This window comes from Linderina pennispora, assembly GCF_002104995.1.
Source record: "Linderina pennispora strain ATCC 12442 chromosome Unknown DL89scaffold_5, whole genome shotgun sequence".
Classification (NCBI taxonomy): domain Eukaryota; kingdom Fungi; phylum Kickxellomycota; class Kickxellomycetes; order Kickxellales; family Kickxellaceae; genus Linderina; species Linderina pennispora.
This window is the reverse complement of record NW_024468253.1, coordinates 143,462-169,647: the sequence shown is the minus strand read 5'-3', so window position 1 is coordinate 169,647 and position 26,186 is coordinate 143,462. Positions and strand designations below refer to the sequence as shown.

General features: G+C 54.9%; 12 protein-coding genes across 12 annotated transcripts; 5 read left to right on the top strand and 7 right to left on the bottom strand.

The window, feature by feature from the left end:
• Positions 1 to 39: 39 nt before the first annotated feature.
• Positions 40 to 610, bottom strand: DL89DRAFT_266714 (uncharacterized protein). The gene has a single exon (XM_040887194.1). It carries the CDS (start codon positions 597 to 599, stop codon positions 153 to 155), a length of 447 nt encoding a protein of 148 aa, XP_040744080.1. The 5' UTR covers positions 600 to 610; the 3' UTR covers positions 40 to 152.
• A 251-nt stretch (positions 611 to 861) lies between these two features.
• On the bottom strand, positions 862 to 1,407 carry DL89DRAFT_266713 (uncharacterized protein). Its single transcript, XM_040887193.1, has one exon. It carries the CDS (start codon positions 1,392 to 1,394, stop codon positions 948 to 950), a length of 447 nt encoding a protein of 148 aa, XP_040744079.1. The 5' UTR covers positions 1,395 to 1,407; the 3' UTR covers positions 862 to 947.
• A 285-nt stretch (positions 1,408 to 1,692) lies between these two features.
• DL89DRAFT_266712 (uncharacterized protein) lies at positions 1,693 to 2,199 on the bottom strand. Its single transcript, XM_040887192.1, has one exon. It carries the CDS (start codon positions 2,188 to 2,190, stop codon positions 1,738 to 1,740), a length of 453 nt encoding a protein of 150 aa, XP_040744078.1. The 5' UTR covers positions 2,191 to 2,199; the 3' UTR covers positions 1,693 to 1,737.
• Positions 2,200 to 2,635: 436 nt separating this feature from the next.
• On the bottom strand, positions 2,636 to 3,359 carry DL89DRAFT_266711 (uncharacterized protein). Its single transcript, XM_040887191.1, has one exon. The coding sequence runs from the start codon at positions 3,300 to 3,302 to the stop codon at positions 2,847 to 2,849; it is 456 nt and encodes a 151-aa protein (XP_040744077.1). The 5' UTR covers positions 3,303 to 3,359; the 3' UTR covers positions 2,636 to 2,846.
• Positions 3,360 to 5,685: 2,326 nt separating this feature from the next.
• DL89DRAFT_206813 (Pkinase-domain-containing protein) lies at positions 5,686 to 6,796 on the bottom strand (the record flags this gene model as incomplete). Its single annotated transcript, XM_040884102.1, has 2 exons — positions 5,686 to 6,559; positions 6,585 to 6,796. Coding segments are annotated over 2 exons (1,086 nt in total), but the record flags the coding sequence as incomplete, so codon positions are not given.
• A 704-nt stretch (positions 6,797 to 7,500) lies between these two features.
• DL89DRAFT_222537 (uncharacterized protein) lies at positions 7,501 to 8,098 on the bottom strand (the record flags this gene model as incomplete). Its single annotated transcript, XM_040884589.1, has 2 exons — positions 7,501 to 7,965; positions 8,057 to 8,098. The coding sequence occupies 2 exons, from the start codon at positions 8,096 to 8,098 to the stop codon at positions 7,501 to 7,503; spliced, it is 507 nt and encodes a 168-aa protein (XP_040744075.1).
• Positions 8,099 to 8,603: 505 nt separating this feature from the next.
• DL89DRAFT_134906 (uncharacterized protein) lies at positions 8,604 to 9,327 on the top strand. The gene has a single exon (XM_040883355.1). It carries the CDS (start codon positions 8,794 to 8,796, stop codon positions 9,232 to 9,234), a length of 441 nt encoding a protein of 146 aa, XP_040744074.1. The 5' UTR covers positions 8,604 to 8,793; the 3' UTR covers positions 9,235 to 9,327.
• Positions 9,328 to 9,842: 515 nt separating this feature from the next.
• DL89DRAFT_274613 (phosphoribosyl pyrophosphokinase) lies at positions 9,843 to 11,492 on the top strand (the record flags this gene model as incomplete). Its single annotated transcript, XM_040889207.1, has 4 exons — positions 9,843 to 10,493; positions 10,801 to 10,972; positions 11,106 to 11,260; positions 11,310 to 11,492. The coding sequence occupies 4 exons, from the start codon at positions 9,843 to 9,845 to the stop codon at positions 11,490 to 11,492; spliced, it is 1,161 nt and encodes a 386-aa protein (XP_040744073.1).
• A 227-nt stretch (positions 11,493 to 11,719) lies between these two features.
• On the top strand, positions 11,720 to 12,593 carry DL89DRAFT_277977 (UbiE/COQ5 methyltransferase; the record flags this gene model as incomplete). Its single annotated transcript, XM_040889482.1, has 3 exons — positions 11,720 to 11,778; positions 11,810 to 12,090; positions 12,118 to 12,593. The coding sequence occupies 3 exons, from the start codon at positions 11,720 to 11,722 to the stop codon at positions 12,591 to 12,593; spliced, it is 816 nt and encodes a 271-aa protein (XP_040744072.1).
• Positions 12,594 to 12,661: 68 nt separating this feature from the next.
• DL89DRAFT_266707 (galactose oxidase) lies at positions 12,662 to 15,361 on the top strand. Its single transcript, XM_040887190.1, has 5 exons — positions 12,662 to 13,756; positions 13,803 to 13,945; positions 13,980 to 14,200; positions 14,265 to 14,742; positions 14,807 to 15,361. The coding sequence occupies exons 1-5, from the start codon at positions 13,073 to 13,075 to the stop codon at positions 15,081 to 15,083; spliced, it is 1,803 nt and encodes a 600-aa protein (XP_040744071.1). The 5' UTR covers positions 12,662 to 13,072; the 3' UTR covers positions 15,084 to 15,361.
• A 774-nt stretch (positions 15,362 to 16,135) lies between these two features.
• DL89DRAFT_266705 (trypsin-like serine protease) lies at positions 16,136 to 17,960 on the top strand. Its single transcript, XM_040887189.1, is given in 6 exon segments — positions 16,136 to 16,530; positions 16,583 to 16,711; positions 16,731 to 16,818; positions 16,841 to 17,090; positions 17,234 to 17,262; positions 17,844 to 17,960. 6 exon segments carry the CDS (start codon positions 16,303 to 16,305, stop codon positions 17,927 to 17,929), a joined length of 810 nt encoding a protein of 269 aa, XP_040744070.1. The 5' UTR covers positions 16,136 to 16,302; the 3' UTR covers positions 17,930 to 17,960.
• DL89DRAFT_266698 (uncharacterized protein) lies at positions 17,949 to 25,587 on the bottom strand. Its single transcript, XM_040887188.1, is given in 8 exon segments — positions 17,949 to 19,126; positions 20,086 to 20,205; positions 21,279 to 21,549; positions 22,162 to 22,452; positions 23,761 to 23,834; positions 23,932 to 24,021; positions 24,041 to 24,693; positions 25,078 to 25,587. 8 exon segments carry the CDS (start codon positions 25,106 to 25,108, stop codon positions 18,032 to 18,034), a joined length of 2,625 nt encoding a protein of 874 aa, XP_040744069.1. The 5' UTR covers positions 25,109 to 25,587; the 3' UTR covers positions 17,949 to 18,031.
• Between the last annotated feature and the right edge of the window lie 599 nt (positions 25,588 to 26,186).

Here is a 26,186-nt window from a genome sequence, read left to right as displayed (position 1 = left end):
TACTTTTAAGTACCCAGTGATTACCTAATACACTGCTCTTTGCAAATTTCGAACAAGGGCACAGAAAAAAGAAGTAGATACCAGTTATACACCAGGGATGTTGTAGAAAGGCTGTTTACGGTCAGGAGCCGTAGATACTGAAGCAAGCGGTACTAGGAGCTGTCAGTAGGCGTGTCATCAGGAACAACAACGATCTTGTATTTGCTCGGATAGTTCCCACTTCTTTTCAGACGCTTCTTGGCTTCACCAGAGAGAAACAGCTCCGGGGGTGCATCAGTTGCACGGAGCTTTTTGATGTACATCATGGTTCCTATCACTTTCAGCACTATGAAGAAAAAGATAATGGATCCAGTGACAAGAATCCCAACGCCAGCTCTACGGACTATCTCATTCTGAGCATCCGTCTCGGTCAAATCAGAGCCACGGCGCTTCCGACCAGCAGTCGAACCAATAAGACCTCCACCAACTATTCCGAATAAAAATGCTAAAATTGTGAAGCAGAGGGTGCCTCGATACTTTTTTTTTGCTTTAATCCGCTTAGCACGGGCACCTTCAAGCTGCGACTGGGTGAAAGTAAGGACTATGGGCTCGCTAACCATCATAATAAGAGGGGAGTTTGAATATAAGAAACTGTCTGGCAGGAGACATATAGTCGCAAAAGGGACGCAACCCTTGGTTCTTATTTATCATCATCAGCCCACTCCTTACACATAATACCCGGCTGGTCCTTGTGAATTCCTTCTAGAAACATGCGCAAGAACGCATGTGTTCAGATATTTTTATAGTGCCAAGACAAAGCTAGGTTGATCATCACTGATGATGAAGGCAAGTTTATACAGGTACTATTGCTTACTAATAAAAGCTAGCGTATATCGTTGAACTAAATTAGCATGTGAGAAAGAGTGAGAGTTGACATAATTGCTACGACATGTATAATAAGAGACAAGTTAGGAGGTATCCGCCGTAGGTGCATCATCTAGAGCCACAATGACAACAAAGTTTTTGGTGATGATACCCTGCGCCTTTAAGCGCTTCCTGGCTTCTTTCGCGAGAATGAACTCTGGTGGAGTATCAAGAGCGCGGAGCTTCCGGCGGAACACAACACGCATTCTCACCAAGACAGAGAAAGCTATAACTGCTACAAATCCAACAACTAGCAATGCATAGCCGGCCTTGATAGTCTTCTCAGTTCTATTGTCCAAAGCGATATCATCAGGTCTACGTTCTGTCCTGCCTCCAGTTATGAGCTCAAAGAGAATCCCGGTTGCAATGCAAGCTACAGATAAAATGATAGAAAAGCTAAGAAAAACCATGGCCACTGTTGCTAGGGTAATGCGTTTGGAGCGAGCCTTCTCAAGCTGTGCCTTGGTAAAGGTGAGGACTGTTGGCTCCATCGCTGTCAAAAAAATTAAGGATATAAAAAGTGTCTGCTAGAAGATACATTTTCCTGCTTTGCGATTTTTCCAAGACGCATTTATATCTACACACCCCTTTCCTGTGCAGTAGTCTTGAGAGGGAGCTGTGAGCTATCTCCAGAGGTATGCTGGGTGTGCATCTAGAAAGGTATTTATATAATGCCAAGAGTGAGGCGCATCGGTGATCTACGCTGTTATAGACCAGTTTATAGCCAATTCTTCCTTTATAATAGACAAGTACGTCCACTATCCAAACAAGGGCAAATTTGGGAGTGGGGAGAACTGACATTTATTTGTTGTGTATTTGTCATCAAGGAGACCTTCAATGTGTGCTATCCGCAGGTGCAGTATCTGGAATTACCACGACAGTGTAGTTCTCTGCTGTGCTGCCTTCTGTCAGCAAGATCCTCTTAGCCTCCTTCGATAGAATGAACTCTGGTGGAGTATCAAGTGCACGGAGCTTCCGGCGGAACACAACGCACCTTCGTGTCCAAACCGAAAACAGTATTGCGAAAAGAAACCCGAGGATAAGGAGGGGGATACCAGCTTTGAGCATATTCGACTCATACACATTCGTCTTGCTCGAATCATCACCTTCATCAAACAATCCCCAAGTTACACCTACGACTACAAATGTTAGCCCAAGCGCAAACACAGCCAAGGAAAGGATGATAAGCAAACCAAGGACCACCAAGGTGACTGTTATGTTCGTAATGCGTTTGGAGCGGGCCTTTTCAAGCTGCGCTTTGGTAAAGGTAAGCTCTGCTGGTCCCATGTCTATCAATACAATTAATGAAAACAAAAGCTTGGTACAAAAACAAACAGCACCTTGCAAGGCTCCACTGCAACATACGCCTCTGCACTGCCTCTTTGATCGTCCTAAAAGTATTTGCTAGTTCTACACAGATATTCTCTTTTTAGATACCCAATGATGTGCATTCACGATATACGATGAAGGAATTCTTGATCATGATGAGGGCATGGCCCAAACTCTATGATCAAGAGTAACTAATCACGGAACCTACTGCTTGCCAGATCAAGTTAGAAAGGATCCAGTTCCGGATCTGAATCTCTGGATGAGGGTTGAGCATCTGGTATCTCCGAGCCGTTGGGCAGATTGGCATGGCGTGCATATGAAGTGCATGGCTAATATTAATGTGTCCACATATGTACTAATTGAAAACCGAACCTTAAACGCGGTTGCCTCGATCAACCCATTGTCGCCAATCGGCTGCGCAATGCCAATTTCCCCTTCCCCAAGTTAGGCTTCACGCGGAACTACATTTGCTAACCCAGTACGCGTTTCCTGCGCAGAGCCGTGTCACCAACCCACCCATGTACTGCAGCAATACTGCGGCTGTTGCGGAGTTCCAAGTGGGAGTGCCATGATTGCTAGATGCTAAGCCACCCAGGAGCTGAGTAGGAAGACAATCACAACACACTGTCGAATTTATTTAGTCGCAAAGAGTGTTCAGGACAATGCCTAACGGATTCAAATGCTACTTCTTGGTGCCAGGGGATTAAAAAAGACAGGCAAGTGCGGTATAGCCGCAGTTGCAGGAAATAGCAGCTTTCTTGTATATAGGCTCTTTTGGTCGGGTTTTGGTCAGGTGGAGCAGAAGGCAGTAGGGTGGGTCTCGAAATCTTCACGCGTATCCAGTAGCAAATAAAGCCGTAAAATAAGTACATGACTTTTGCAAGACATTGTGCAATACGCCCTATGTTGCAAGAGCCCGCGACGGAAACCGCGCGACCACCAACAAAAATCGTCCCCTCTTTGAAAACCAGCAGTGCAAATAAAGCTGGGCGCGTGGTCGCCATGTGGTGCAGAGCCTTCCATCCCTCCCCTCCCTGCCAGCCCGCCACAGACCGACTGGAGGGACGCATGATGCAATGACTGCTAATTGGCAGGTGACTCTAGTACATGACCCAGACTCCCCCGGTGACCTTGCAGCCCACTGCAAAAATAGCAGGCGGCGAAATAGACCGAGGTTTGGCATGACCGAAACCGACGAAAGCCGAGATTCTTCGCTTGTACTCGTTGCAACAATAACTAAAAAAAAAAAAAGCTTGCGCCTCGTCTCAGAAGTGCCATGCTTCTGCCCAGGGGACACCCCACTTTGCGAACGCGTTTGAATAAATTTCGCAAACACCAAGCTTTTTATCTGGTTAAGGCAGAAGATGGCTTATGAAAAGCAGTCCGCATATTTGGATTAGGCCATATGTTTGTGCTGTCAAAAGAGGCCCCAAAGAAAGCGCCAAGGGGTTCTAGCGGCCAATCCTTCGCGCCATATGCACGCGTTTCTTTTTGCTGACCGGAAAGGCGGTGTTTGAAAAAAAAAAAAAAGCTGCCCAGGGTACTGTCGTCATGGGCAAGGGTTGTCTAGGCAGCCTAATAATAGGTTAGTATTGCATTTCTTTCTGGGCATGGCGAATGCGATATTTCCCTTGCAACTTCGCCAAGGCTGGGTGTGGGCTGCAGGACTGATACATGCGAATTTGCAAAAAAAAGGGAGCAGGCAGTAGGCAGGAGGGGAGAGACGTCGAGCGATATGAGGTGAACCACCTCTCATTGGCAAGTCAGGCAGCTGACATGAAGGAGGAAAACAACAAGCCTCATGAAAAAAAAAAAAAAAAGCTCATCGTTCAGCGTATATCCCTAAATTTTTGCAGCCCATTCAGGCATTTTACTCCACACATAGCGCAGCGTATAGTGCGCAACCTGCAATATTAACGCCTGCGGAAAGCATTATTTTTGCGTCAAGCGATGGAAAATAGAAGGGGGTGGTGGAATCAAGCAGTAGTGTTTTTGTTTGGCGGGGGAAGAGGGCACCCAAAAAATGCCCACTTGATCATGGGAAGCGCATGAGTTGGAACACGACCTTGTTTGTCTCTCGCGCCCAGCCTTCGCATACATGGGAGAAAAGCAACTCAACTGTGAATTCCATGCCCCGGGTAACTTTCGGGTAACAGCGGGGGGTTGGAAAGTTTTTTTAGCATATCGATATGCCATGTGTGAAGGGAAGGGGTATAAATATTCGCACTTTATTCCTTTCCAAATTCACAATACGCTTTTTTCTTATTCTAGGCATACCCCTCTCTATTCCTCCTTTTTAATACTAATGGCCTCGCTTATGCCAGCATACCCGATTCCGTCCGATTACGTTTTGGCGCGCGGACTAATCGCACGCAACGACCGGCGGCGGCGCAAAAGCGACGCGTCCAATACACACCGGCCGGCCATGGCTGCTGAGCCTGCAAGACGCAATACATTTGACATACAGCATAGCTCGCCGGCCATGGGCGAGTTCTGCCCGGTGAACCAGAGCAAAATGTTTGTGCCGGTGATGCTGATGACGCCGCCGACTTCGCCGGTGGCTTCGGGGTTTTTGGTCGAGGGGCTGGGCACGCCGCCGAGGCTGTCGCTGAGCTCTATCCCGGAGATCGACGATGTATCCGAGGACGAGGACGACGAGGTGTTCCATGTGCTGGAGCGCAAACGGATGAGGTGCTTCCGCGCGCGCCTTATTCGGTTTTGAATCCTCCCAAAAATTACTACTAGCTTCTTGTCAATGCTCCTGTATACTACCTAACCTTATTTTATCACCATTTATCATCGTCCATTTTGCAAACAATCGTCCCATGCTCCATGTACGAGCCACATGCTCAGTGAATGAAAATAACGTAAAAATTTCATCATAACACGCAAAGATCCTCTTCAAATGACTTTCTTTTTTGCCGCATTCTCCGCTCTGGCTTCTGCATCAAATGAGCACATCTTGGGCACATCTTCGCGGGCACCAGGCCGCGGCAGCGGCTGCGGGTACACCATCAGAAGCGGCACCTTAGTCGCCAGTGGGCCAATGGCCCTGGTGCAGCTTTTCTCCAGCGACATGTTGAAGACTGGCTGGCTATTTGTGGCATCAGACGACATTCTGCGGAAATGCATCGACCGCTTGGTGGTCGTCTGGACGTCCAGGTCCGAGTGCGAGCGCAGGAGCGAGCCCATCTTGCGCTTTTGTCCGCGCGAAGCTGCCATGCACCCGCTGGAGTCCGACCCGGGTCGGCCGGTGTTGGCAGCGCCCGGCGACAGCGGGCTGGGCGGCAGATCCTGCGACTCGGCGCTGTGCAGCGAATTGGCACACGACCACGGCTGCTGCGACGACTCGACGGTAACGCTCTGCGTCATCTGGCTGTCGTCGGCGTCCGGGTCCAGGACCACAAAGTCGTCGCCATGCAGTATCCAGACGTTGCCGCGGCGGCGCGCGCCCAGCCACGGGTGGGCCAGGGCTGCGTCGACGGTGATGCGCTTCTTAGGGTCGACGGCCAGCATACGGCGCACCAGGTCCATGGCGCCGGGCGACACGCTGTCCCAGTACGGCGCAGGGAATGCGTACATGCCGGCGATGATCTGGTCGCGCATGGGCGGCGGCGACAGCTCGTCGGAGAACGGCGGGAAGCCGCATAGGCAGATGTACAGCACCACGCCCAGGCTCCACATGTCCACCTGGCGGTCGTACTCACCCTGCGTGCGCACCTTCAGAACTTCGGGGGCCACGTACATCGGCGTGCCGCACACGGTCTTCATGAATGTCTGCTCGCCCACTATCTTGGCCAGCCCAAAGTCTGCCAGCTTGATGCGCAGCTGCTCCTTGTCTGCCAGCAGGATGTTCTCCAGTTTGATGTCGCGGTGTACCACCCCCAGCCGGTTCAGGTGCCGGATCGCCAGCAGCAGCTGCAGCAGCACCCGCCGCGTCTCGCGCTCCCCCAGGAACTCCCGCCGCACAATCTCGTCGAACAGCTCGCCGTCCGCCGCCAGGTCCAGCACCAGGTACAGCTTGTCGTGCTCGCGGAACACCCCATGCACCTGCACAATCGCCGGGTGCCGCACCCGGGACAGAATCGACGTCTCGATCTGGAAGTTCTTGTCCATTTTGCGCCGCTTCTCGATCTTTGTGATCTTGTTTCGGTCGATGATCTTGGCCGCATACCGCTGCCCCGTCACCCGGTTGATTGCCACCTTGACCTCTGCAAACGCTCCCTTGCCCAGGTGGTCCGCCAGCAGGTAGCTCTGCTTGAACAAACACGGCTCCGTCCGGTGCACTGCCAGGTTCTGGAACACGAAAAACCGGTCGTGGAAAGAACTTCATCCCCTTGCTCGCCTGGAACCGCACCAGCTGGATCTCATCCCCGTCCCGCAGCTCCACCGGCTTGCTCTTGCCCACACGCCGCCCGTTCACAAACGTCCCGTTCGTGCTCGTGTCCTCCAGGTACACCCGCGGTGGCGATGAAGACACGCGGTAGATCAGGCAGTGGTGGTTGCTGATGTGCGGGTTCTGGATGCGCACGTCACATGTCTTATGCCGCCCAATATGGTATCCAAAGCTACCCGGGCCACCGTCCTCCAAGGGCTGTAGCTTGGTGCGCTCCAGCAAGACTGTGTCGTAAACCTCAGGGGTCAGGGATAGGAGGACGCCCCACACGCTCGACGGCACCTGGCTTACAAGAAGCTGGTCCTGGAACAGCTGGTTGAGGTCGTCCATGTCGTCAGCAGCCTCCTGCGAGATGGATTCCTGTGAAATAGGCATGACCTGGGAGCTCATATGGTCTAGAATGCTTTAAAATAGTGTAATAAGTTTAAGGGGGAAAACGACAAACGAGAGAGGATAGAAATAAGGTTATTTTGCGCTGGTAAAATAGGTGAGGAGTTTTGTGAGTTTGAAATGCGAACGGGGGAAAGGCTATTAGACAGGGAATGCGTGGTTAATACAAAAACATCAGGAAGCAGAAGCAAACAGCAAGTTTACAAAGTGGAAACGAGAGGACCTGGGCTGTTTTGCATCACGGCTTTGTTTACCGGTCCCCTCCCTAAAATTTTTCCCCCAGCATGACACCAGAATCTGCGACGCGGTTTAGGCGCGTGTGCCGGTTAAGGCAACACAGCACGGGATGCGGTGATTTGCCGGAATGCTGTGATTGTGGAAAAGCAGCAGCAGCGCCGTTCCCCGATACCAGTCAATGCAAGTGACTGCACTAGATAATTGTTTATTCAGAGACTACGGCCCTCAGGAACAGGCTCTCATTCTTACAGCCGCGACCGCTTGGCAGTGAACAGCGCCTGGATGGCGTAGACCTGGATCACCGCAACCACAACCACGCACAGGCTCTCGAGCGCCGAGAACCACCACACCCGCGACTCAGTCGAAGCGACCGTGGCGAAGTTGCGGTTCTCGCGGGTCCTAAAGTACTTCATGAACTTTGTGATCTGCTGCAGCTCGCTGGCAATCGACACGATGCTGTTGGCGACCTCGTCGCGGCCCACGCGCTTCGAAATGTCGTCCGGCCGCGCCTCGTCCTCCACCGAAATGTCAAACTCCACCAGCTTGTCGGCAAACGTCGCCAGGCCGTTCTTGAAGCAGAATGCATACTCGCCGCTCTGCGTCGCCGTGAACGTAAAGTCGCCCTGCCGCTCGGCCTCGCCAGAGTAGATTGCGCGGTTGTTCGGGCCCTCGACCTCAAAGTCAATGTCAAAGTTGCCGCCCAGCTGCACCTACTTTGTGGCATTTGGAGATTAGGAAATGCGCTTTTCCAGTTTTGCTGCTGCTGCTGCCTGGAGGTGGGTGCTGCTACAGGAAACTTACCGCAAAGTAAAAGTTGATCTTCTTGCCCGGAGTGTCGACCATGGCAAAGTAGCAGGTCTTCTCATGCGACGCAATCCACTTGCGCAGGGTCACAGCATTGACCATCGCCAGCATGGCGAACAGAAACACGAGCTTCTTCAGCATCCTAATTTGAGGTTTGATTTTGAACGTGGAAAGAGAGGCAGCGAGTGAAATGATGAGGGATGGAAGAGGGGGGAAAAGCTGATTTCTTGCTGAATTTGACAGAGCGTGGACTGAGTTTGTAAAATGCCAAAATGCAAAAAGAGCGCGAAAAATGCTGGGGCCAATCACGGCGGTCCAGCGAAAAAGCATGCACGCCAAAGCCCGCTGGGACATAAGAGGAGCTAGCCAGACGCCTGGACTGAGCACAGCTGTACTTTTTTCCTCCAAACCTCCATTTGCAGCAATGAGATTCAGCAAGGGTGCATTTTTCGCCTGGACTGGGCGTCCTGGCCACACTGCTGGGCTCGGGCTCGGCCGACCTGACGACAAAGAACGTCAAGGTAAAGGTGACCGAGCGCACGGGCGACAAGCTCCTGGACCAGACGCTCCAGTACCCGAAGCAGTTCGCTCAGGTGCCGACACTGCAGGCAACCACGCCGCTGACGATCACGTTTGACGCGCTGGATACGGCCAAGAAGCCGGTGGAGCTCGACCAGGCGTTCGTCAGCTTCCAGCACAGCACCACGGGCGACGAGTTTGCGTTCCCGGCGAAAATGTCCAAGACCGGCAGCTACAAGATGGACATCAGCCGGAAGCTCTTCCGCACACACCTGGACGGGTCGCCGGGCGAGTACAAGATTGCGCTGGTCCTGGGGTCGTTCGAGCACGGTGGGCTGTTCTATCCGCTGGGCAATGTCAAGGTGGGCGGCAAGCGCACGGCAGATCATAGGGTCGTGTATGGTGCCCAGCCCGAGATCCACCACCAGTTTGCACAGCCGCAGAAGATGCCCAATACTGTGGTATCGCTGGCGTTTGCGGGGCTGACAGGAGCGCCGCTGCTGCTGCTGCTGGGCGTGTGGGCGAGGCTGGGCGTGAATGCGAACAATCTGAGCAAGGAGCCGGTTGGATCAGCGGTGTTCCTGGGGCTGGTGGCGGCGTACATGGGGCCTAGGCAGTGGCCTACTGGGTGGGCGTCAAGCTATTCCCGACGCTAACGTACGCTATTGTGCTGGCGCTGCCGACGTACCTGGCGGGACAGTACACGTTGTCAAGGCGGATTGAGAAGAAAATTTGAGCAGTTTCTGAATACGAACAGGCACTATTCTAGCCACAAAACAGGCGATTTCGGGATACCCAGGCATCAGCCCCACATGGCCAGGGCCGAACGGTGATAAGAAAGCATGTTCACGCTGGTGTGTCTTGTCAACACGGGGAAAGAGCCGGTTTCTGTCACCCTGTCGCAGGACGAAAAAGAAAAAAGTCACCTGTCGGTGGAGTGGGGCGTCGGGATCAGGAAAAGTGTAAAAAAAATTTTCATGGGTGATCGCTCTTGCCCCCTTTGCTTTCGCCCGTATCTCGTCGCTGTATCTCTTTCTCCTTCCCTTGTACTCCTGTTTATCCCCCCTGGTATCTAGAGCGTGCTTTCTATTTATTGTTTGAATTGAGGCAATTTGCAATTTTTGAGCTTTTCCCCTGTTCAGATACCTTACCTGTTTGTTGGCTCTTTTTCTTGTGAATTCACAGAAGAGCCTGTAGAATCAGTCCTCCACTACCAACGGACACAGCAATAAACTTGGACCGTCTCAAGAGCCTCAAGGAGCAGATGCGCAACGCCAAGCTGTTTGCGGGAACGTCGCACCTGGTGCTGGCGGAGCGGGTGGCAGCGCACCTCGGGATGGAGCTGGCGCCAGTGAGTCTGCGGCGGTACACGAACCGCGAGACGACGGTGGATCTGGGGTGCTCGGTGCGGCAGAAGGACGTGTATATTCTGCAGAGCGGCTCGATGTCAACCAACGACCACCTGATGGAGGTGCTGATCATGGTGAGCGCGGCGAAGCTGGCGAGCGCGCGCAAGATCACGGTGGTGGTTCCGTACTTTCCGTACTCGAAGCAGAGCAAGAAGAAGAAGAGACGCGGGGCGATCTCGGGCAAGCTGGTGGCAAACATGCTGACGGTGGCAGGGGCAGACCACATCATCACGATGGATCTGCATGCAAGCCAGATGTCTGGGTTTTTCACGATCCCCGTGGACAACTTGTTCTCGGAGCCGACGATCGGGCGGTGGCTGGTGGACAATGTGCTGCGCGGCGACGACGAGAACAGCGTGGACAAGACCGACCTGGTGGTGGTGGCCAAGAATGCGGGTGGGGCGAAGCGCGTCACGGCGCTGGCGGACCGGCTCGGCTCGGCGTTTGCGCTGATCCACACGGACAATGCGCCCAGCACGCGGCCGTTCTCGCGTACGCCGTCGACGGTAGCCCTGCACACGCTGCCGCAGATGCCGCGCGGGCCAGGCATGTTTGCCGAGGCCGTCAGCGGGATCGTCCCGGCTCAGTCGTCGCCGCTGCGCGACCTGGACCGGCAGGGCTCGGAGGTTGATCTGGACATCCGCACGATCCCGGAGACCTCGTCGGGAGACGGCGTGGATCAGATCGCCGAGGGCGTGCGCAAGGCGTCGTTCCAGATGAGCCCGACGCTATCGGTCGACGCGGCTGCAGAGCCCGAGGAGCTTGATCTGGCAGAGACTGCCAGCCCGCAGTCGGGCTTTGAAATCTCCTGAGGTGCTGAACCGATCGGACGATGACGACGACGACGAGTTCGACGAGGGCCAGCTGATGGAGATGGTCAATACGCCGCTGGAGGAGCTGGCGGATCCGGCGGACGTGTCGGTTTCGCGCAACGCGCAGGCAATCGCACAGGCCACGGCGGGCATTGCCGAGCAGCACAAGAAGCGTCCGCAATCCGCTGGCCATGGCGGTGGAAGGGCCGGTGCGGCGGAACACCGGCGGCAGCGCAGCGAATCTGCACCGCATTGTGTCGGGGACGCACCTGCAGGCCGATCCGCCGGTGCGGCCGCCGATGGCAGTGACGTCATGGCATAAGAAGCGCAATGCGCGGATCACGCTGGTGGGCGACGTGCGCGACAAGCTGGTGCTGCTGCTGGACGACATGATCGACCACCCGTCGTCGTTCCTGACGGCGGCTGAGCATCTGATGGTCAACTGCGGGGCACGTGCCTGTGTACATTGTGGCTGCCCACGGGCTGTTCAGCGGCACGTCGCTGGGCGAGGTCGAGATCTGCCCCTATGTGCAGAAGGTCATTGTCACCAACACCTTCCCCATCCCCGACGAGCTGACGTCGGCGTCGTCCAAGCTGGTGCAGATCGACGTTGCCCCGGTGCTGGCCGAGGCCATCCGCCGCAACCACAACGGCGAGAGCATCTCGTACCTGTTCAACCGCAACCCGTGGTAAAAGCCAAGGGGAAAGATCAGGGAATCAAAAAAATATCACCAGCCCCCTCCATCTAGCTGATAGCTGATTTCGGTCAGCCTCCCGCACTCTAACTCCAGCACGCCCCATGCGTTTCAGTGAAGGTATCAGCTTTTTTTTTTTCTACCTGTTCGGCTGTCCGTTTTTCTTCTTTATTTGTTTTCGAATCTCGAATTATTAGAGCCTGACTCTTTAGCAAAGGAAAGCCCATGAATTCTCGCATAGCCGTTTCCAGCGCCCGCCGCGCCAGCCAGCGCCTGATCCAGCGGTCGCTGAGCACCACACGCATTGTGCAGCAGGACAACGCCTGATGAAACCACCACGCACTTTGGGTTTAAGACGGTGCCGGAGGCGCAGAAGGAGTCGCTGGTGCGCGGGGTGTTCTCCAACGTGGCCTCAAACTACGACATCATGAACGACGCCATGAGCATGGGGATCCACCGGCTGTGGAAGGACCATTTGATCCGGAAGATGTCGCCGTCGCCAGATGCCAAGCTGCTGGACGTGGCCGGGGGCACGGGCGACATAGCGCAGCGGTTCCTGGAGTTCCAGGACCAAGGAGAACCAGGGCAGCGGGTCGGTGCATATGGTGGACATTAACCCGGAGATGCTTGGGCGAGGGCTGAGAAGCGGTTTGCGGCAAGCAAGTGGATGCGGGAGGGGCGGATTGGGTTCACGGTGGGCAATGCGGAGAACCTGGAGTTCATTGACGACGCGTCCTTCGACGTGTACACGATTGCCTTCGGCATCCGCAACTGCACGCACCCGGACCGGGTGGTGCGGGAGGCGTTCCGGGTGCTGAAGCCCGGGGGCCGGTTCATGTGCTTGGAGTTTTCGCGCGTGGAGAACCCGGTGCTGGCGAGCCTGTATGACTTTCACTCGTTCCATGTTATTCCGCGGCTGGGCGAGCTGATTGCCAATGACCGCGGGTCGTACGAGTATCTGGTCGAGAGCATCCGCAAGTTCCCGCCGCAGAAGGAGTTTGCACAGATGATCCGCGATGCCGGATTCACCACCATTGGCAAGGGGTACGAGAACCTGACTTTTGGCACAGTGGCCATCCACACAGGGTACAAGTTTTGAAGCGCGGGCGGTGCTGCCCAACAATAAATCAATAGACGGTGTGTAATGCTGTATTGCCCGCATGACCTTGACTTGTTCTCCTGTTGCCAATATACCGCTGGGAAGGCCAGATGATGCGCTGCCTCTTGCTGCAACATTTGCCTATGACTTAATGGGGGAATTGCAATATTCAGCCTGCACATTAAGCTCTGCAGTAGTGCAGCCCAAAAAGCATTGTTTTTGCCTCTGGCCGCAACGAGATGTGGATGGAAATCCCTCCTCAGAGCACCGGTCCTCAGAAAACAAAGGGAGAGGCTGGTCGGGTGTCAGATGTTCTGGTGAGCCTCCCCCAATGGTGGATGAATGATTCGTGCTATTTCCAGTGCCAACTCGCAGCTCAGTACCAGAAATAGAAGCGGACACTCTTCTAGCCCATCCCTCCTCTGCTCGCTATTATTTTCCACCCATGTTATAACTGCATTATTTTTATAATACCAATAATGACACGGCGGTTTTCTCCTCGCGAAGGAATCCTCGACAGCGCGCCCACACTGACCGAGCCCTGGCGGACCTTCGCATGCCTGGTGCCCTTCACGGACAAGCAGGGCACGCCGCTGCTGATGTCGTACGGCGGGACCACTTCGGCCGACCGGGACCCCCTGGACTCTGCAGCCAAGGGCCTGACGAATCTGCAGATATTCGACCTTTCCAGCAGCAAATGGCAAGGGCCGAAGACGGACAATACGCCGAGCATCGGACCGGTATTGCCGGGCTGCGGGTCGTCACCAGACAACATCTGGGTGTACAATGCGCAATACGGAGTCGTGGGCAAAGAGGCGACATCGGTCAGTCTTCTGGACAGCGTGCATGCGAGCTGGAGCGCGCCGACCATGCACGGGCAGCTGCCGGTGACGCGGTTCGGCGCGGCATTCGCGACGGTGGGCAGCAAATTCTACATGCACGGCGGCGTGCCCCTGAACGACAAGAACGAGGCGGACTCGCCGCCCACGATTGCCAATAACCTGGACATTCTGACGCCGTCGTCCATGTCATGGACGTACGCGAGCAACGGGCCAGCGCGCAAATACCACACATTGTGCTATCTGAGCAAGCCCAATGTGGTTGTTCTGTTTGGCGGCGCCGACCAGAACATCAACAGCTACAATGACGTCAAGGTGTTTTCGGTGTCGGGCGGCTGGGAATTACTTGCCGAATATCGACACGTCGCAGGGCGAGCCGTCCGAGCGCGTCCTGCATTCGGCCGTGTGCTCCGACGACACCATGTATGTGTTTGGCGGCCTGCCCAGCGTCAAGGATGCCCCAACAGACCGCAAAGTGTGGATGCTCAAGGCCGAGGGTGGCTCGTTTGTGTGGTCGCAGGCGCCCATCTCCGATGCCGACTATAAGGAATGGTCCGGCGCCACGCGGCGGCCATGCAGCAGCCATCTACGATAACAAGATGTATGTGTTTGGCGGGATTGTGCCCAGAGGCCAGGACAACGACATGTACCAGTTGGATCTGAAGAGCTGGCAGTGGAGTGTGACGTCGGCAACAGACAATTCGGCCGACTCGGGCTCCAGTGGCGTGTCCTCCAAGGTCGTTATTATTGCCGCGACCTATCTCGTCGGTGCTCGGCCTGATCGCCATTATTATCGCATCGGTGGTGTTTTACCGCTGGAACCGCCGCAAAGGCAACCTGGGGTTTTTCTCTGGACGCAAGCGCCGTGGTAGCAATGCCGACTCCGACAGCGCGCACTCGGCCGAGATCAAGGGCGAGACCGCTGCCAGCTACTACCAGCGCGACAGCGCCTACCAGGATGTCGGGACGCCCGCGGACCTGTCGCCGGACACAATTGTCAGGCAGCCCATCGGTGCCGACTACAGTGACGCGTACGCCGACCCGGACAAGTTCCGCCGCGACGTCGTCGCCCACAACTACATGCCGACGCCGCACGCCAACCCGTCGGTTGAGAGCAGCGTGGCGTCGTTCCTGCCGCCGATCATGACTAGCGAGAGCCCCCGGATGCTGCCAAACGATATGGCGGGGCTGGGCGAGCCCTCGCCTATAGTGACCGGCACTCCGATGACTACCAGCGAGAGCGTGGCGACCGATAGCGGCCTTTTGGCCCGGAGCAAGTCGCTGACGAACAAGCCGGCCGAGTCCGTATCGTCAGTGCTTTCGCCAACCATGACTGCGGCCGACTTTTGGCCGCCCCTCGCTGGGCGCCGAGAGCATGCGGAGGCTGTCGTCGATTATCGACCAGCAGACGGCTTTCAATATGTACGGCCCGGAGCACAGGCGCTTCGAGGACGAGTATCGTCATGCCGAGGCCATTAACCAGATCCTGCTGTCCGGGAAGCCTATCCCGGCCTGGCTCAGAGACGCAATCAAGGAGGCTGAGAAGAGCGACCTGCCTGCCAAGGGTGCTGGGCCTGCAAGCAGTACCTCGGACGGTGACACGAAACAGGCTACCAGTTCCTTTACCATTGCCAACAACTCCAGTTCCTGAGCAGCCACTACTTTCTTATTCAACGCTTTTTTTCCTTTTTTGTGCAATACTCGCTCTTTTTTTATCCCTCAGTCGCTGTCCTCCCCTATGGCGTGCCCACCTAAAATATTTGTTCGGCTTGTGTTTGCTAAATGTGTGGGGATTTTAAAAGCTATATTTAATACTGAAGAGAGAAAAGGGAATAGACGAGTTGCGCAAGGGTGTTTTCAATACGGCCGTCTGTGCAACTTGTCAGAGGCTGGACGCTACCTCCATAGTGTAGTCTGCAGTGGGGCTCTCGTTGGTGCCTGGCTTGCTGTAACCTGATTCGGCTGACATGTCGATGTCAGGGACAGCCGCAGCGGGCGCGCAACAGGCTGACTGTGCGGTTGAGAAGAATGACGGCCGCCTCTAAAAATATCCGTCTATATATAATCTTCTTTTTTCTTGCCGCAAAAGGCTTGGCATTTCCGTCTAAAAAGAGTTTGGGCCTTGGTACTGGACATGCTCTGGAGGAGCAATGCTCAAGCTACGGCTTGCGAAAGCACGCATATCCAGCATTTTTTCCATTTCTGCATGATGTTTATTATTTCTTCACCGTTATTTGTTGATGCCGCTACATGAGGTGGAAAACACTTCATTTGGCTCAACAATGCCTTTAATATCCTCCTTGTCTTGGCGCAAAAGTCACGCTTAACCACCGTCGATCTCCGCCGCCTGTTTTTAAGGCGAATGGTGTTTGTCCAGCCATCTTTCCGTTCTTTGCGGGATAGGATGGACAGGGGGTTATAGAATCGTCTCTCACATTTCCTTCTTTGGAAAGATTTCCTCCCCCATTCCTCTTTGCTGGGACACTGAGAGATGCCCGAATTGCTTTGCTCATAGGTTGGTGCTTGAAGCTGCGTCCCCACCGCCTCCAAACATCCATTACCTGCCACAGTGGCCTTGCAAGACTGGGCTTATACGTTTGCCGCCGAAAAACGCGCACAGAAAGAAACGCAATGCCCTGGGAAGCGGTTTAAATAGCGCTGAGGACTGCCCAAAGGGATGCGGGTCCTTCCTCCAGAAAGAACCCGCGGATTCCTTTTAGTCTTTTTCTCGTACCAATCCAGCTGCCTATATATCCACCTTGTATATTATCGTCTAGGGGAGGAAGAGCTCAAACACGCAATCTGCTCACTTCTTTTCGTCCATCTCTCTCCACACACCCTCTGCCAAGACTAGCCCAACTAGCCAACAAATGCTGTGGCTTCCTCTCTCCCTGCTCGTTCTGAGCGCATTGGCGCACGCCAGCCGTCTGCAACCGCGCATCATGGGTGGCCGAACCGCCAGCAAAGGCGAGTATCCGTTCGTGGTATACATGCATAACGGCGCCGAGAAGACCTTCTGCGGCGGGTCGATCATCGGACAGCAATGGATTCTGACTGCCGCCCACTGCATCAAGACCGCCAAGGCCAACGACATAACCGTATACGTCGGCCAATACAACTACAACCTGGATCCGTCCAAGGCGTACGCAGGTGGCCAAGGTCGTGGTGCACCCGCAGTACAACGACAACTCGATGGTCAACGACATCGCGATGCTGCAGCTCTCTACCAACATCACCTGGTCGGACTCGGTCCAGCCCATCGATATCGACACGGCCAGCGTTGGACGATGGCATCCAGGTTACCGCGCTTGGCTGGGGGTTCACGTCGCCGACCGGGAAATCAGCCTCGAAGGACTTGAAAGAGGGCCCTTTGACTACTCCAGTCCGTTGCCCAGTGCGGGAAGAAAGATACGCAGTTCAACGGCAATAACGGGAAACGCATTTGTGTCGCTGGCGATACTGGCACCGATACCTGTCCCGGCGACAGTGGCGGCCCGCTGATCCGCCAGGTCAATGGCAAGAACATGCTGCTTGGAATCACTAGCTTCGGAACCGCCGGCCCAGGTGCCTCGATCACGGTGAACTGCGGCGGCGCCGGCATGGTCAGCTTGTTTACTCACGCCAATGCCTTCCTGTCGTATATCCAAACAACCACAAGGTCCAATCGACTCGTCAGGCAAGGTTATCGGGTAAGTTGCATCAGCCAATAACTGCAGATAGGCGCAAAGCCCAGTAGATTTGTTTCTTTTTGCGTGCATTGACCACTGACCTTTCTTCACATTGCCATTACCCGTCTGCTAGGTTTGACGAATCCCAATTCAACAGCTCAGGTACGGGAACCACATACAACAGTTATACAACTTCTAGGGGCAGCAGCAATGGCGCTTCGAGTGTTGCAAGTGGGACTGCGGCTGCATCTGCAACCGGTAAGTCCATCGTCACCGGCGCTGACATTTCAACTGCTGTGTCCGCGAGTCCAACGACAGTGATGCGGTCCAGCAGCGCTCCGGTTGGTATGCCTTTGGAAAGCATGATCGTTTACAACGTCACACGTGTGGTTCCGGCTGCCAGCAGTGCGACATGGGCGGCTGTGGCCAATACGCCAGACACTGTTGTCGCCAATAGGTCTTCAGAGCCTGGGCTGCCTGGTGTCTAGCGCGTGCAGCTGAGATTGGAGGGGCGGATGAGACGATACTGGCAATACATGCTCTGTGATGTCTTACAGCACCGCGTTTTCCCCTTGCCTGCTCTCGCTATCGTGGCAGCGCTAGGGGTGGGCACAAAAGAGCGGACCGGGCAGATTCTCTTTCTCGTCTTGCAACTGCCCATCCTTTGCCCTCCACCACATGTAGATTATATCTTGAATATCCACATCGTTGTACTGATGTTGCACTGTCTCTTGCAATTGTAGGTGCTGCCTCGCATTTTTCCAAGCACTCTCTGTCCTCAAGTCTCCTTGTCATCATCGGCATCACAGTTGCCGCAACACTCTTCTAGCCAGCTTCTCTCAGCTCTGCCATCTTCCAACCCATTTACTTGTTTGAATACTAACTTATTCTCATCAGTTGAAAAAAGCGAACGAATTGGTTTTGCTCAGAGTTATGCCGTGCGGGGCTCGTTGGGGCGCATGATATACTGCTCGACGCGGTTCATCCAGTCCTGCATCTCGGCCTGCTTTTGCATGACCGTTTGCTCCAGACGCTGAAGACGCGAGCGCAGCTGTGCATTCTCCTCGCGCAGATAGCATATCTGGTTGGTGTCAACATGGTGCACACCCTCGTTTGCCGCAGCCGGTCCATCAGCATAGCGCGAGTTGGGAGAAGGCTCTTGCTGATGCTGATGCTGCGACTGGGGGACGTGCGACAACAGCATTCCGCTGGTCGCTGGCGGCGATAGCATCGGTGTCGAGCCCGGCTGCACAAACTGCGAAATTGGTGGCAACGGATTTCCGGACAGATTGGGACGGGCAGCGCTGCCATTGCCACCTACCTGCGGCGACCGCGGAGTCCGCTGCGACGGGTGATATGGGTGATGGTGCGAGTGATGCAGGGTGGCAGCCTGCCCAGGCGGAGACGAGAACCCGCCGCGCGGACTATTGGGATTGGCAGCTGCCATCGAGGGCGGTGTCAGAACCACAGGGCCGCCGCCATAGTCCCGCCGCCGCTTGGGCATCAAACTGCTGTTGCCATTGCTGCTGTTGCCCCAGTGCTCCATCACGCGACTGGGCATGCTGTGGGACACGCCCATGTCGTCCATCCTGCCAGCGGGCGCGCGGAATGAGCTCTGTACATATCCGGTGTCCGACATGCGCGGGCTGTCCACGTACGAGATCGAATTGCGTGCCATGTCGCGCTGGTTCACGGGCGGCGAGGGCGAGGTCGTGGGAGAGTATGATCCATGGGGCGACCCGCCCGCCATTGCATCGTCGTGCACATGTAGCTTGCTGATTGACGGCAACATGATTCCACCGTCCCCCAGCTGCTTTCCGTAATTGTCGCTGCGGCGCGATGCCATGGTGTTAATCGTCGCCTCAAGATCGTGTTGGAGAACCCGGAGTTCGTCGGCCGCCTCCACCTTCATGGTCGCACAGAACGCGTTGAACTCGGGGCTGCAGAATATAGGATTGCCCACGATGCTCGACATCTCCATTCCGCGCGGCAGCTGCGCAGCACAGCATTTGAGAACTGCCATGTCCTACAGTGTCACAGAGATGAAAAGGGGGTTTAGTGGCATGCATGCCAGTGAATCGCAGTCGACAGTACTCTGCAGCGCGAAAATTAGAAGCGAAATAATGATAGTCCCAGCCTCTGCGCTCCTGTATTCGCAAAGTGACGCTCATCACTCATCCCCATCTTTTGACGCTCCCTGTTTCTGCAAAAGGGATGTGCAAAACTGAACAAATGTGGAAGACTAAACCAAAGACAACGAAAGGAAAGTGGCCGACTCCACCAAACATCTCCAGGGAATTCCTCTCTGCAAATCCATGGAGCAGGGCATGCAATTTCCTGTCACCAAATGGAGTCGATTTGGCAATTCGAGTAAGCAGGTGTGCCTGGCCCATCACTCGCTGATAATGCGCCGAGACATGCAGCTTGGTTGGCTGGAAAAAGAAATAAGACGAGTGCCAAATGCCTGTTCACTTCCAGACATTTCCAGGTAGAGAACTGCTGCATACCAGCAACAAGGCTGGTATTGTCGGAATAGGCAGATTTGCTCCAAGGCATCACGAAGCAGACACATTGTGCCAGGGGGAGAGGGGGCAAGAGACACGGAGGATCCGCACAATTATCTGCTGTGTCCACCAAGATATGCTCACATATGTGCGATAAAAATAGAAACGGGCCGATGTGGGAGGAATAACATCCGCTCAGCAACAAATCACGAAAGCAATGCAAGCGCACATCACAGGCATGTACGCGGGTTGTGAATTTTGCGTATCTGGCCAAGGGTGGGAAGGAAAAACGTTGTTCATGGCCGAACGTTCCATATCGCTTGGAGAGCAATCGGACATTCACTGGGCGGCAAACGGACAGCTGGGTGCAGTAGAGCCCGCAGGCAAGTAACGGTGGACCCCGGCATATCCCTGATAAAAAAAGCAAGTGGCTCGCAGAGCTCCAACCACACTGCGCCCAACCAATGTACCAATGACCTACCTGCAACAAGACAATCCGCAGATCGTGGAGGAAGTCTAGAAAACGGCTGATGTTGCGCCGCTCGTCAACAGCCGTGTTCGCCGGCACCGTACTCTGCATCGTTGAGACCCAAGGAAAGATCTACAGGCGGAATACAGCGAAATATAGGTTAGCCTGGGGGGTGTCTCTTGGGCAAAAGCAGCTCATGCCCGCTAATGGGAACGACCAGCCGTCTGCTGACTAACAGGATGGCAATTAGGGGCATGATTTCTGTTCCATTTTGCGCCTCCGCTCCTTTCCAACCGCACCACGAAACAAATTGGCGTCCGGCACAAAAAGAAAAAGGATGGACATGCCCCGCTGGACACAACGGCATGTCTGGTGACGCATTACAGAGCACGCACGGATTCCGTGGCCCACAGAAGCAGGACGACAAGGCCAGGCGGAGGGCGGATCTAATGGCAGCTGGATCGTCACAGTCGTCAAAAAATAGAACATGCACGAAAGCGGGACCATGCCCAGGCTGCTGCTGCTGCTGCTGCTACTGCTACTGCTGCTGGAGAAAGTGACCCGGCAACCTGAACATGTCGCAGCAAAGCAGAAGGACAATCCCTGGTGGTAAGGAGAGCTGGATAAAAATACGAATTATGCACTAGCACGACGATGCCAAGTCCGGGCATGCATCCAATGGGACTACGTGGGCGGAAAAAGAAGAGGTGCTAGCACAACTAAATCTGCCAGCACGGAATGCACCAGCAACGCACGCTGCGGCATCAACGCACATAAATGCACAGGCGGGTAGGAATAGCAGACGCACTCCTTGCACCGGATTTCGCGAGGCAGAATTCCGGGCAGGGCCTGGATACCCACCCCAAAGAAATGCGGCAGCTTCCGTTCTGTCCATCAGGACCAGCGGCGATAATTCAGGCAGAGTTTCCCATGTCAGCCAGAGAGTGCACCCACAGGCACATATAAAGGACGGTTGGGTATGTGATTGCCCATCAATTGGTGAAAGCAACACGCATGCATGCGCCGGATGTTTCTGTGCATGGGCAGGCTGAAATCCTGTGTGTGACATGTCTGCCTCCAGCATACGCAATGATCTGCATGGGCTGCCCCTCCGCCACCATATGCCGTCTCCATTGCTTTGCCAGGTCAATGCACACGGATCCAGCCATGGCTTGAGGCGATCGACATCAAAGGAAGCAACTTACCGTCTGCTGCAGTGACTCGGGCGGAATAACCTTGTGCCGCTGAATGGTGTGGTGTGGCTCGTAGTACCCGCTGTTGGCCGTCGACAGGGCGTAGAGGCGATCGGCAGCCTCGCCCTCGACCAGTGGCGCCAGGCATCCGTCGCCCGCTCCTCCATATGCAGAGCTGGGCCGACCAAAGCGCGCGTCATTGCGCTGCATGAGCGCTGGCCCCGCGCCCGATCCGTGGAAGCTCGACTCCCGAGCACACTGGAGGCCGCGCTGTCTGACCACCCTATTTGTTTTGGAGGCGAAGTAGGGATAGGATTGTCGGAATAATCAATGATAATGATAATGATAATGATAGTGAGGATGAGGATGAAGGAGCGGATTTGTGGATAGCCCATGGTGCAGCCCGCCGCACGGAATTTCTGACCCAGGGACAGATACGCAGGCCAAATCAAGCATCAGAGACAGGGAGCAGCGCTGCGACAGCTCAGTCCGGAAATGGCGCCTGACTGTACCACAGCATGAACTGCAAATCGCCATTTTACGCTGTGTTGTACCAGCGATTGAGCACATGTGGCTGCCGCCTCAGTGACCCCTGAGTGAACAATCACCGAAAGGACACGGCGATGGTGATGGTGGTGGGGGATCATTAATTTCCCAGAAGCTACTCCTAACAGCCCGGTGCGAGACTGCGTCTGGCTGGGTGATTGCGAGAGACCTAGCCTGCACACCCCACGCTGCAATTGGGCCCGCAATTCCGCAATTGGGCTCGCCTGTATCCCCAGCACACATAAACCACAAAGCACGCAGTTGGGGCAGAAACATGGGTGGCTCACACTGCGCCCATCTGTGATTGCAGATGGAGATTTCACTTGCCAGCAAAACGACAACACGTTACCTTTCCATGGGCAGGCGCTCGTCGGGCAGCAGGCTGTGCACGAAATCGAGCCTCTCGCCGATCGTTGCAAATCCCGCCACCGACGGCTCCATCGTCACATCGGACAGAACGCTGTTACGCCTATCACTTGACGGCGACGGTGTACGCGATCGCGGGGCAATCACCAGAGTGCCGTGCCACATCGAGTCCGCAAACGTCGGCGGCGGCGATCCAGCAATGTGCCACCGGTGGAACAGGAGCGCTGCCAGCGCATTCCACGCACAGATCAGGGGGTTGCGGGCGCGAATGACGCTGAACTACACAGCTCGGATGAGCCCCAAAGCGAGCGGGGGAGGAAAGTCGCGCGATATTAGTAGATGACGCAAATAATGCCTGTGACCCGTGTACCGAGTACGCCCGCATGTGAAACTCGGCTTATCAAATACCCCACTCTTTGGGCTAGTGGCTAGAGGGGCACCACTCCTTGACGCGAATGTTCCAATGGCAGGGGAATGCACCGAGACCACTGCTCGCCAGCGGTATATGTAAATGATCTCTGCAAAAACGGTCCGCGCCCATGGCACACACGGGAGGTCGCCAAATACAGCAGCACTGGAGTCTTAAAGAGGGATGGGGATCGGGTTCAGTGCTGCGGAACTCCGCGGATCCTGGCATAGAGTGTTCTGTCGAAATCGACAAGGTAGCGCTATAAGCGTCACCAATTTCAAGGTGTGTGGGAAAATAGGTGCTGACCTTGCTGACTCAGGTAAATGGGCCCATTTGGGGCTCAGGATCTCCTCTTCCCTCTTCCTCCAGGCTATGGCGAACCTAGAAGTGACAGGAGTCCAGGATATGTCACAAAGGTGTTGAAAGCGGGGAAATACAGGATCACATTCGAGACAGGGAATTTTTCCTACCCGGCGACACAAAAGAGCGGTTGTGGTGTTTGTACTAAAAACAAACACATAGGCAAAGGCCGTCTTGGCCAGCAGATTCCAGAAAAAGAGGGAGGCTGTTCCGCGTGATGCGGGGGAGGTGGAGGAAGGAATGCCAGCACAGTTGCATGCTGGACGGCAAAAGGTGTGACGGCGTGACATGGGCGGGATAGGATGGATGCTGGAGCTGCAGAGATGAGCGCATTCAAAAGGGCACAAACTCGCATCCGAATGCAGCAATTTAAAAAAGGACCGACGCAGCAGGCAGGGCGATGTAACAATATGCAAGACGAACAAATTAAGACATGCAGTGTGTCAGGATGTAGGGGGGTTGCGACAGTGACTGTGAACAAAGGCAGGAGGGCTTGGGTGTGGGAGTGGCAACGGCTTGGGGCTGTCGAGTGTCGCCCACACCCGGCTGCCAAGCCATGGCCAGCAAAAAATAATGGCGTCAATGCACAATGCCAATTGTCTGAACAACGCCAGGCTTACTAGACGACGCCTAGCAACACCGCAGCATGAGCGCCTCCTGCTCGATTTTCAGGACAATAGCGCCCATTGCTATGTCCGTCACACGCAGACTGACTACTTCTAGCGGCATTAGGCAGAGGATGACTGCGTGTAGCCAGAGTGAGCTTTGGGGCAGGCATATTGGGTGTGATCCACACTTTTAGAACTCGCAGACTTACCTGATAGCGAGCCCCGGGGGGCTTGTTGACTGGCGGCTGGCCATGTCTGGGCGTGCGCGCGCCTTTGGGGCTTCGTCAGCAGGGATACCCTGAGCACCGAGGACGGCAGCCGCGGTGCCATCGTGCTCGAAGCAAAGCCCACGTCTGCCAGCCGCATGCCCCAGCACCTCAACCACATCTACCCATGTCGAGATGGCAACAGTGAAGAGTGCGCGCGCAGTCAGCGCCGACCACGTCCCGCTGTGAAGCCACTGCAGCTGCCAGTCCATCTCGCACCGCTCGTCCAGCGCCAAGGTGAGGGGGGCTCGGTGACAATTGCTGCTGCTGCTGCTGCTGCTGCTGCTGCGATGTCTGCGGCAGCGGTAGCGGCGCCCGCGACTGGCTGCTTTCGTACGTGGGATATCGCTTGTACTGATAGCTGCCGTGCTGCTGGTATCTGTAGTCGGGTGCGTCAGTATGTGGTGGCACAGACGCCTGATGTGGAGACATTGCCAGGCTCACGCCCGGCGTCCCGGCGTTCGAGTCTCCACCCCGACCGTCCAGCAAATATGAGCGCGACTGGAATCGCTCGTGGCGGCGCGGGTAGCTGCGCAGGATCTCGTCCCACTTGGCCTGAAACCGCGTACCCTCCTTTGGCGATACGAGATCAGGATCGTTGCCTGTCTGGATCCGCCACAGACACACCACGCTGCCCAGATGGTCACGCAGAATGTCTGGCACATAGCTCTTCTTTGTATTGATCTTGTTGACCAAGTCGATCTCAAACAACCAGTCCAGATACTGAATCAGCCGCTCTTCGGTCACGGCATAGTCCTGGTTGCGCTGCTTGCAGTAGCGAACCCAGAGTGCCGCGCGCCACGCGTAGATGGAGCGGGTCTTCTTCGAAATAAACCCGCAGTTATTATAGAGCTCCTGCGAGTCTTTAAGGTCTACAGCTTAGCAAATGCCCGGACGGGCTTTGTTTTTAGAAACAAATAGTGCAAGGCCGCACAATCGCATTGCGGCGTTCTGTAGACGAGTAGGCCTGCTACAGCGTCTAAGCCCACCCAGCCCTCCCCTGTCCATCTCTGCCGGCAACAGAATGTAGGGCAATAAGAAAACAAGGCGCTGTCCGTCACCATAGTCTAACTAGGGTGGCGCTCCAGCACCACGTCTCCGGTCTGAGCCTCTGCAAATGAAATGAAACAGAACACGTTCATTTCTGCCCTTGGCCGAGAGTAAGCGGGTGACAGTCGCAGGGCGTCTGCAGTCATTCTCACTGCACATGTGCTGCACACACGGGCGGTGTATCAAGTGCACAGCAAGAATCTTACCTTGTTTTGAATATAGAGCCATGCTACCCATGTATGTATGTATATATGGTGTATATAGCTGATTGAACAAAAGTGGCAATGGGGGGTGTCCCTCGAAGGCTGTCGGTGATATAAAAGAGAGGTGGGAGTGAATTACTGAGAAATATGATGCCGGAGTGAGAAGGAAACCTGAAGGCGGAAACAAAAATAGAATGGATTTGAGCAAGGGGAAGAAGGTGAAAAACAATCGATAACGAGAAAATAAAAACTTGGCGAGAGGAAAAAATCCTAGAAACCCGTTTGACCACGGCTGCTCTCTGCGGTATATATAGCAGTCGCAGGGCTGGGCGTTGCAGACCACGGTAATGAAATTAGAGCAAGGTGTAAAATCGACCAAATAAAATAATAATTGGTGAAAAAGTACGGTGGCTTTTCAAAAGTGTCAGAGCGAATTGGCAAGATGTGAGATGTATCAATACTTGGAAAAGTACCAGGGAATATGTTTGCTAAGTGAATACAGCTAGAAATACAGGGAGAAGCAGGAGAGAAGAACGCGCCGCAGGATGCCCGCAGGTCGGGGTGCTATTTAAGCCTATTCCACATGCTCGCCAGCAGCAGTTCACTGCTAGAAGCAAAAAATCACACAGGCGCTTGCAAAAAGGGTCCTGAGTAGAATACGCAAAAGTTTATGCCAGCCAAATCAGTATCGGTCGAGAGAAAAAGGATTGGAGGGGGTGGGTCACCTACCCTGCCTGAGAGCCACACGCCAGCGTCCTGTTCCATTTTCTGCGACTGCAACCGACTGGCGATTGTGACATGCCTGCCACCATCATATCGGGGGATCGACGATCCTCAGAAGCGCACGTCTACGGGCCAAAAAGGGCGGCTGTGCACCAGTGGGTGATTTGCCCACACCACCTTTTCGAACCCGTGGGCCGTTGGCAGCCATCGGCGTCATGCCCTACCTGCCATCTTCCTCCCGCTCGGCTCCCGCTCTGTCCGTCTTCGCCTCTAGAATCGCCCACGAGCTTGGGCACCGGAGGCGGATGTGTGTAACCAGCTGACTATACTCATTTGGTTCTTTCGGCCGTAGTGGCTCGTTTTTCTTGTTCCTTGGTTGCACAGCTGGA

Coding starts and splice junctions, on each gene's coding strand:
- DL89DRAFT_266711 (XM_040887191.1), bottom strand. CDS start 3,302: ATGCGTCCCTCCAGTCGGTCTGTGGCGGGCTGGCAGGGAGGGGAGGGA.
- DL89DRAFT_266698 (XM_040887188.1), bottom strand. CDS start 25,108: ATGGGTAGCATGGCTCTATATTCAAAACAAG. Junction 21,550..22,161: donor GAGCGCCTGCCCATGGAAAG/GTAACGTGTTGT, acceptor CAAAACAAATAG/GGTGGTCAGACAGCGCGGCC. Junction 19,127..20,085: donor TGCGGATTGTCTTGTTGCAG/GTAGGTCATTGG, acceptor GTGACACTGTAG/GACATGGCAGTTCTCAAATG.
- DL89DRAFT_266712 (XM_040887192.1), bottom strand. CDS start 2,190: ATGGGACCAGCAGAGCTTACCTTTACCAAAGCGCAGCTTGAAAAGGCC.
- DL89DRAFT_266707 (XM_040887190.1), top strand. CDS start 13,073: ATGACACGGCGGTTTTCTCCTCGCGAAGGAATCCTCGACAGCGCGCCC. Junction 13,757..13,802: donor ATGACGTCAAGGTGTTTTCG/GTGTCGGGCGGC, acceptor GACACGTCGCAG/GGCGAGCCGTCCGAGCGCGT. Junction 14,201..14,264: donor TGCCGCGACCTATCTCGTCG/GTGCTCGGCCTG, acceptor ACCGCCGCAAAG/GCAACCTGGGGTTTTTCTCT.
- DL89DRAFT_266705 (XM_040887189.1), top strand. CDS start 16,303: ATGCTGTGGCTTCCTCTCTCCCTGCTCGTTCTGAGCGCATTGGCGCAC. Junction 17,091..17,233: donor TATATCCAAACAACCACAAG/GTCCAATCGACT, acceptor CCCGTCTGCTAG/GTTTGACGAATCCCAATTCA. Junction 17,263..17,843: donor ATCCCAATTCAACAGCTCAG/GTACGGGAACCA, acceptor TTGCAATTGTAG/GTGCTGCCTCGCATTTTTCC.
- DL89DRAFT_134906 (XM_040883355.1), top strand. CDS start 8,794: ATGTCCAAGACCGGCAGCTACAAGATGGACATCAGCCGGAAGCTCTTC.
- DL89DRAFT_266714 (XM_040887194.1), bottom strand. CDS start 599: ATGGTTAGCGAGCCCATAGTCCTTACTTTCACCCAGTCGCAGCTTGAA.
- DL89DRAFT_266713 (XM_040887193.1), bottom strand. CDS start 1,394: ATGGAGCCAACAGTCCTCACCTTTACCAAGGCACAGCTTGAGAAGGCT.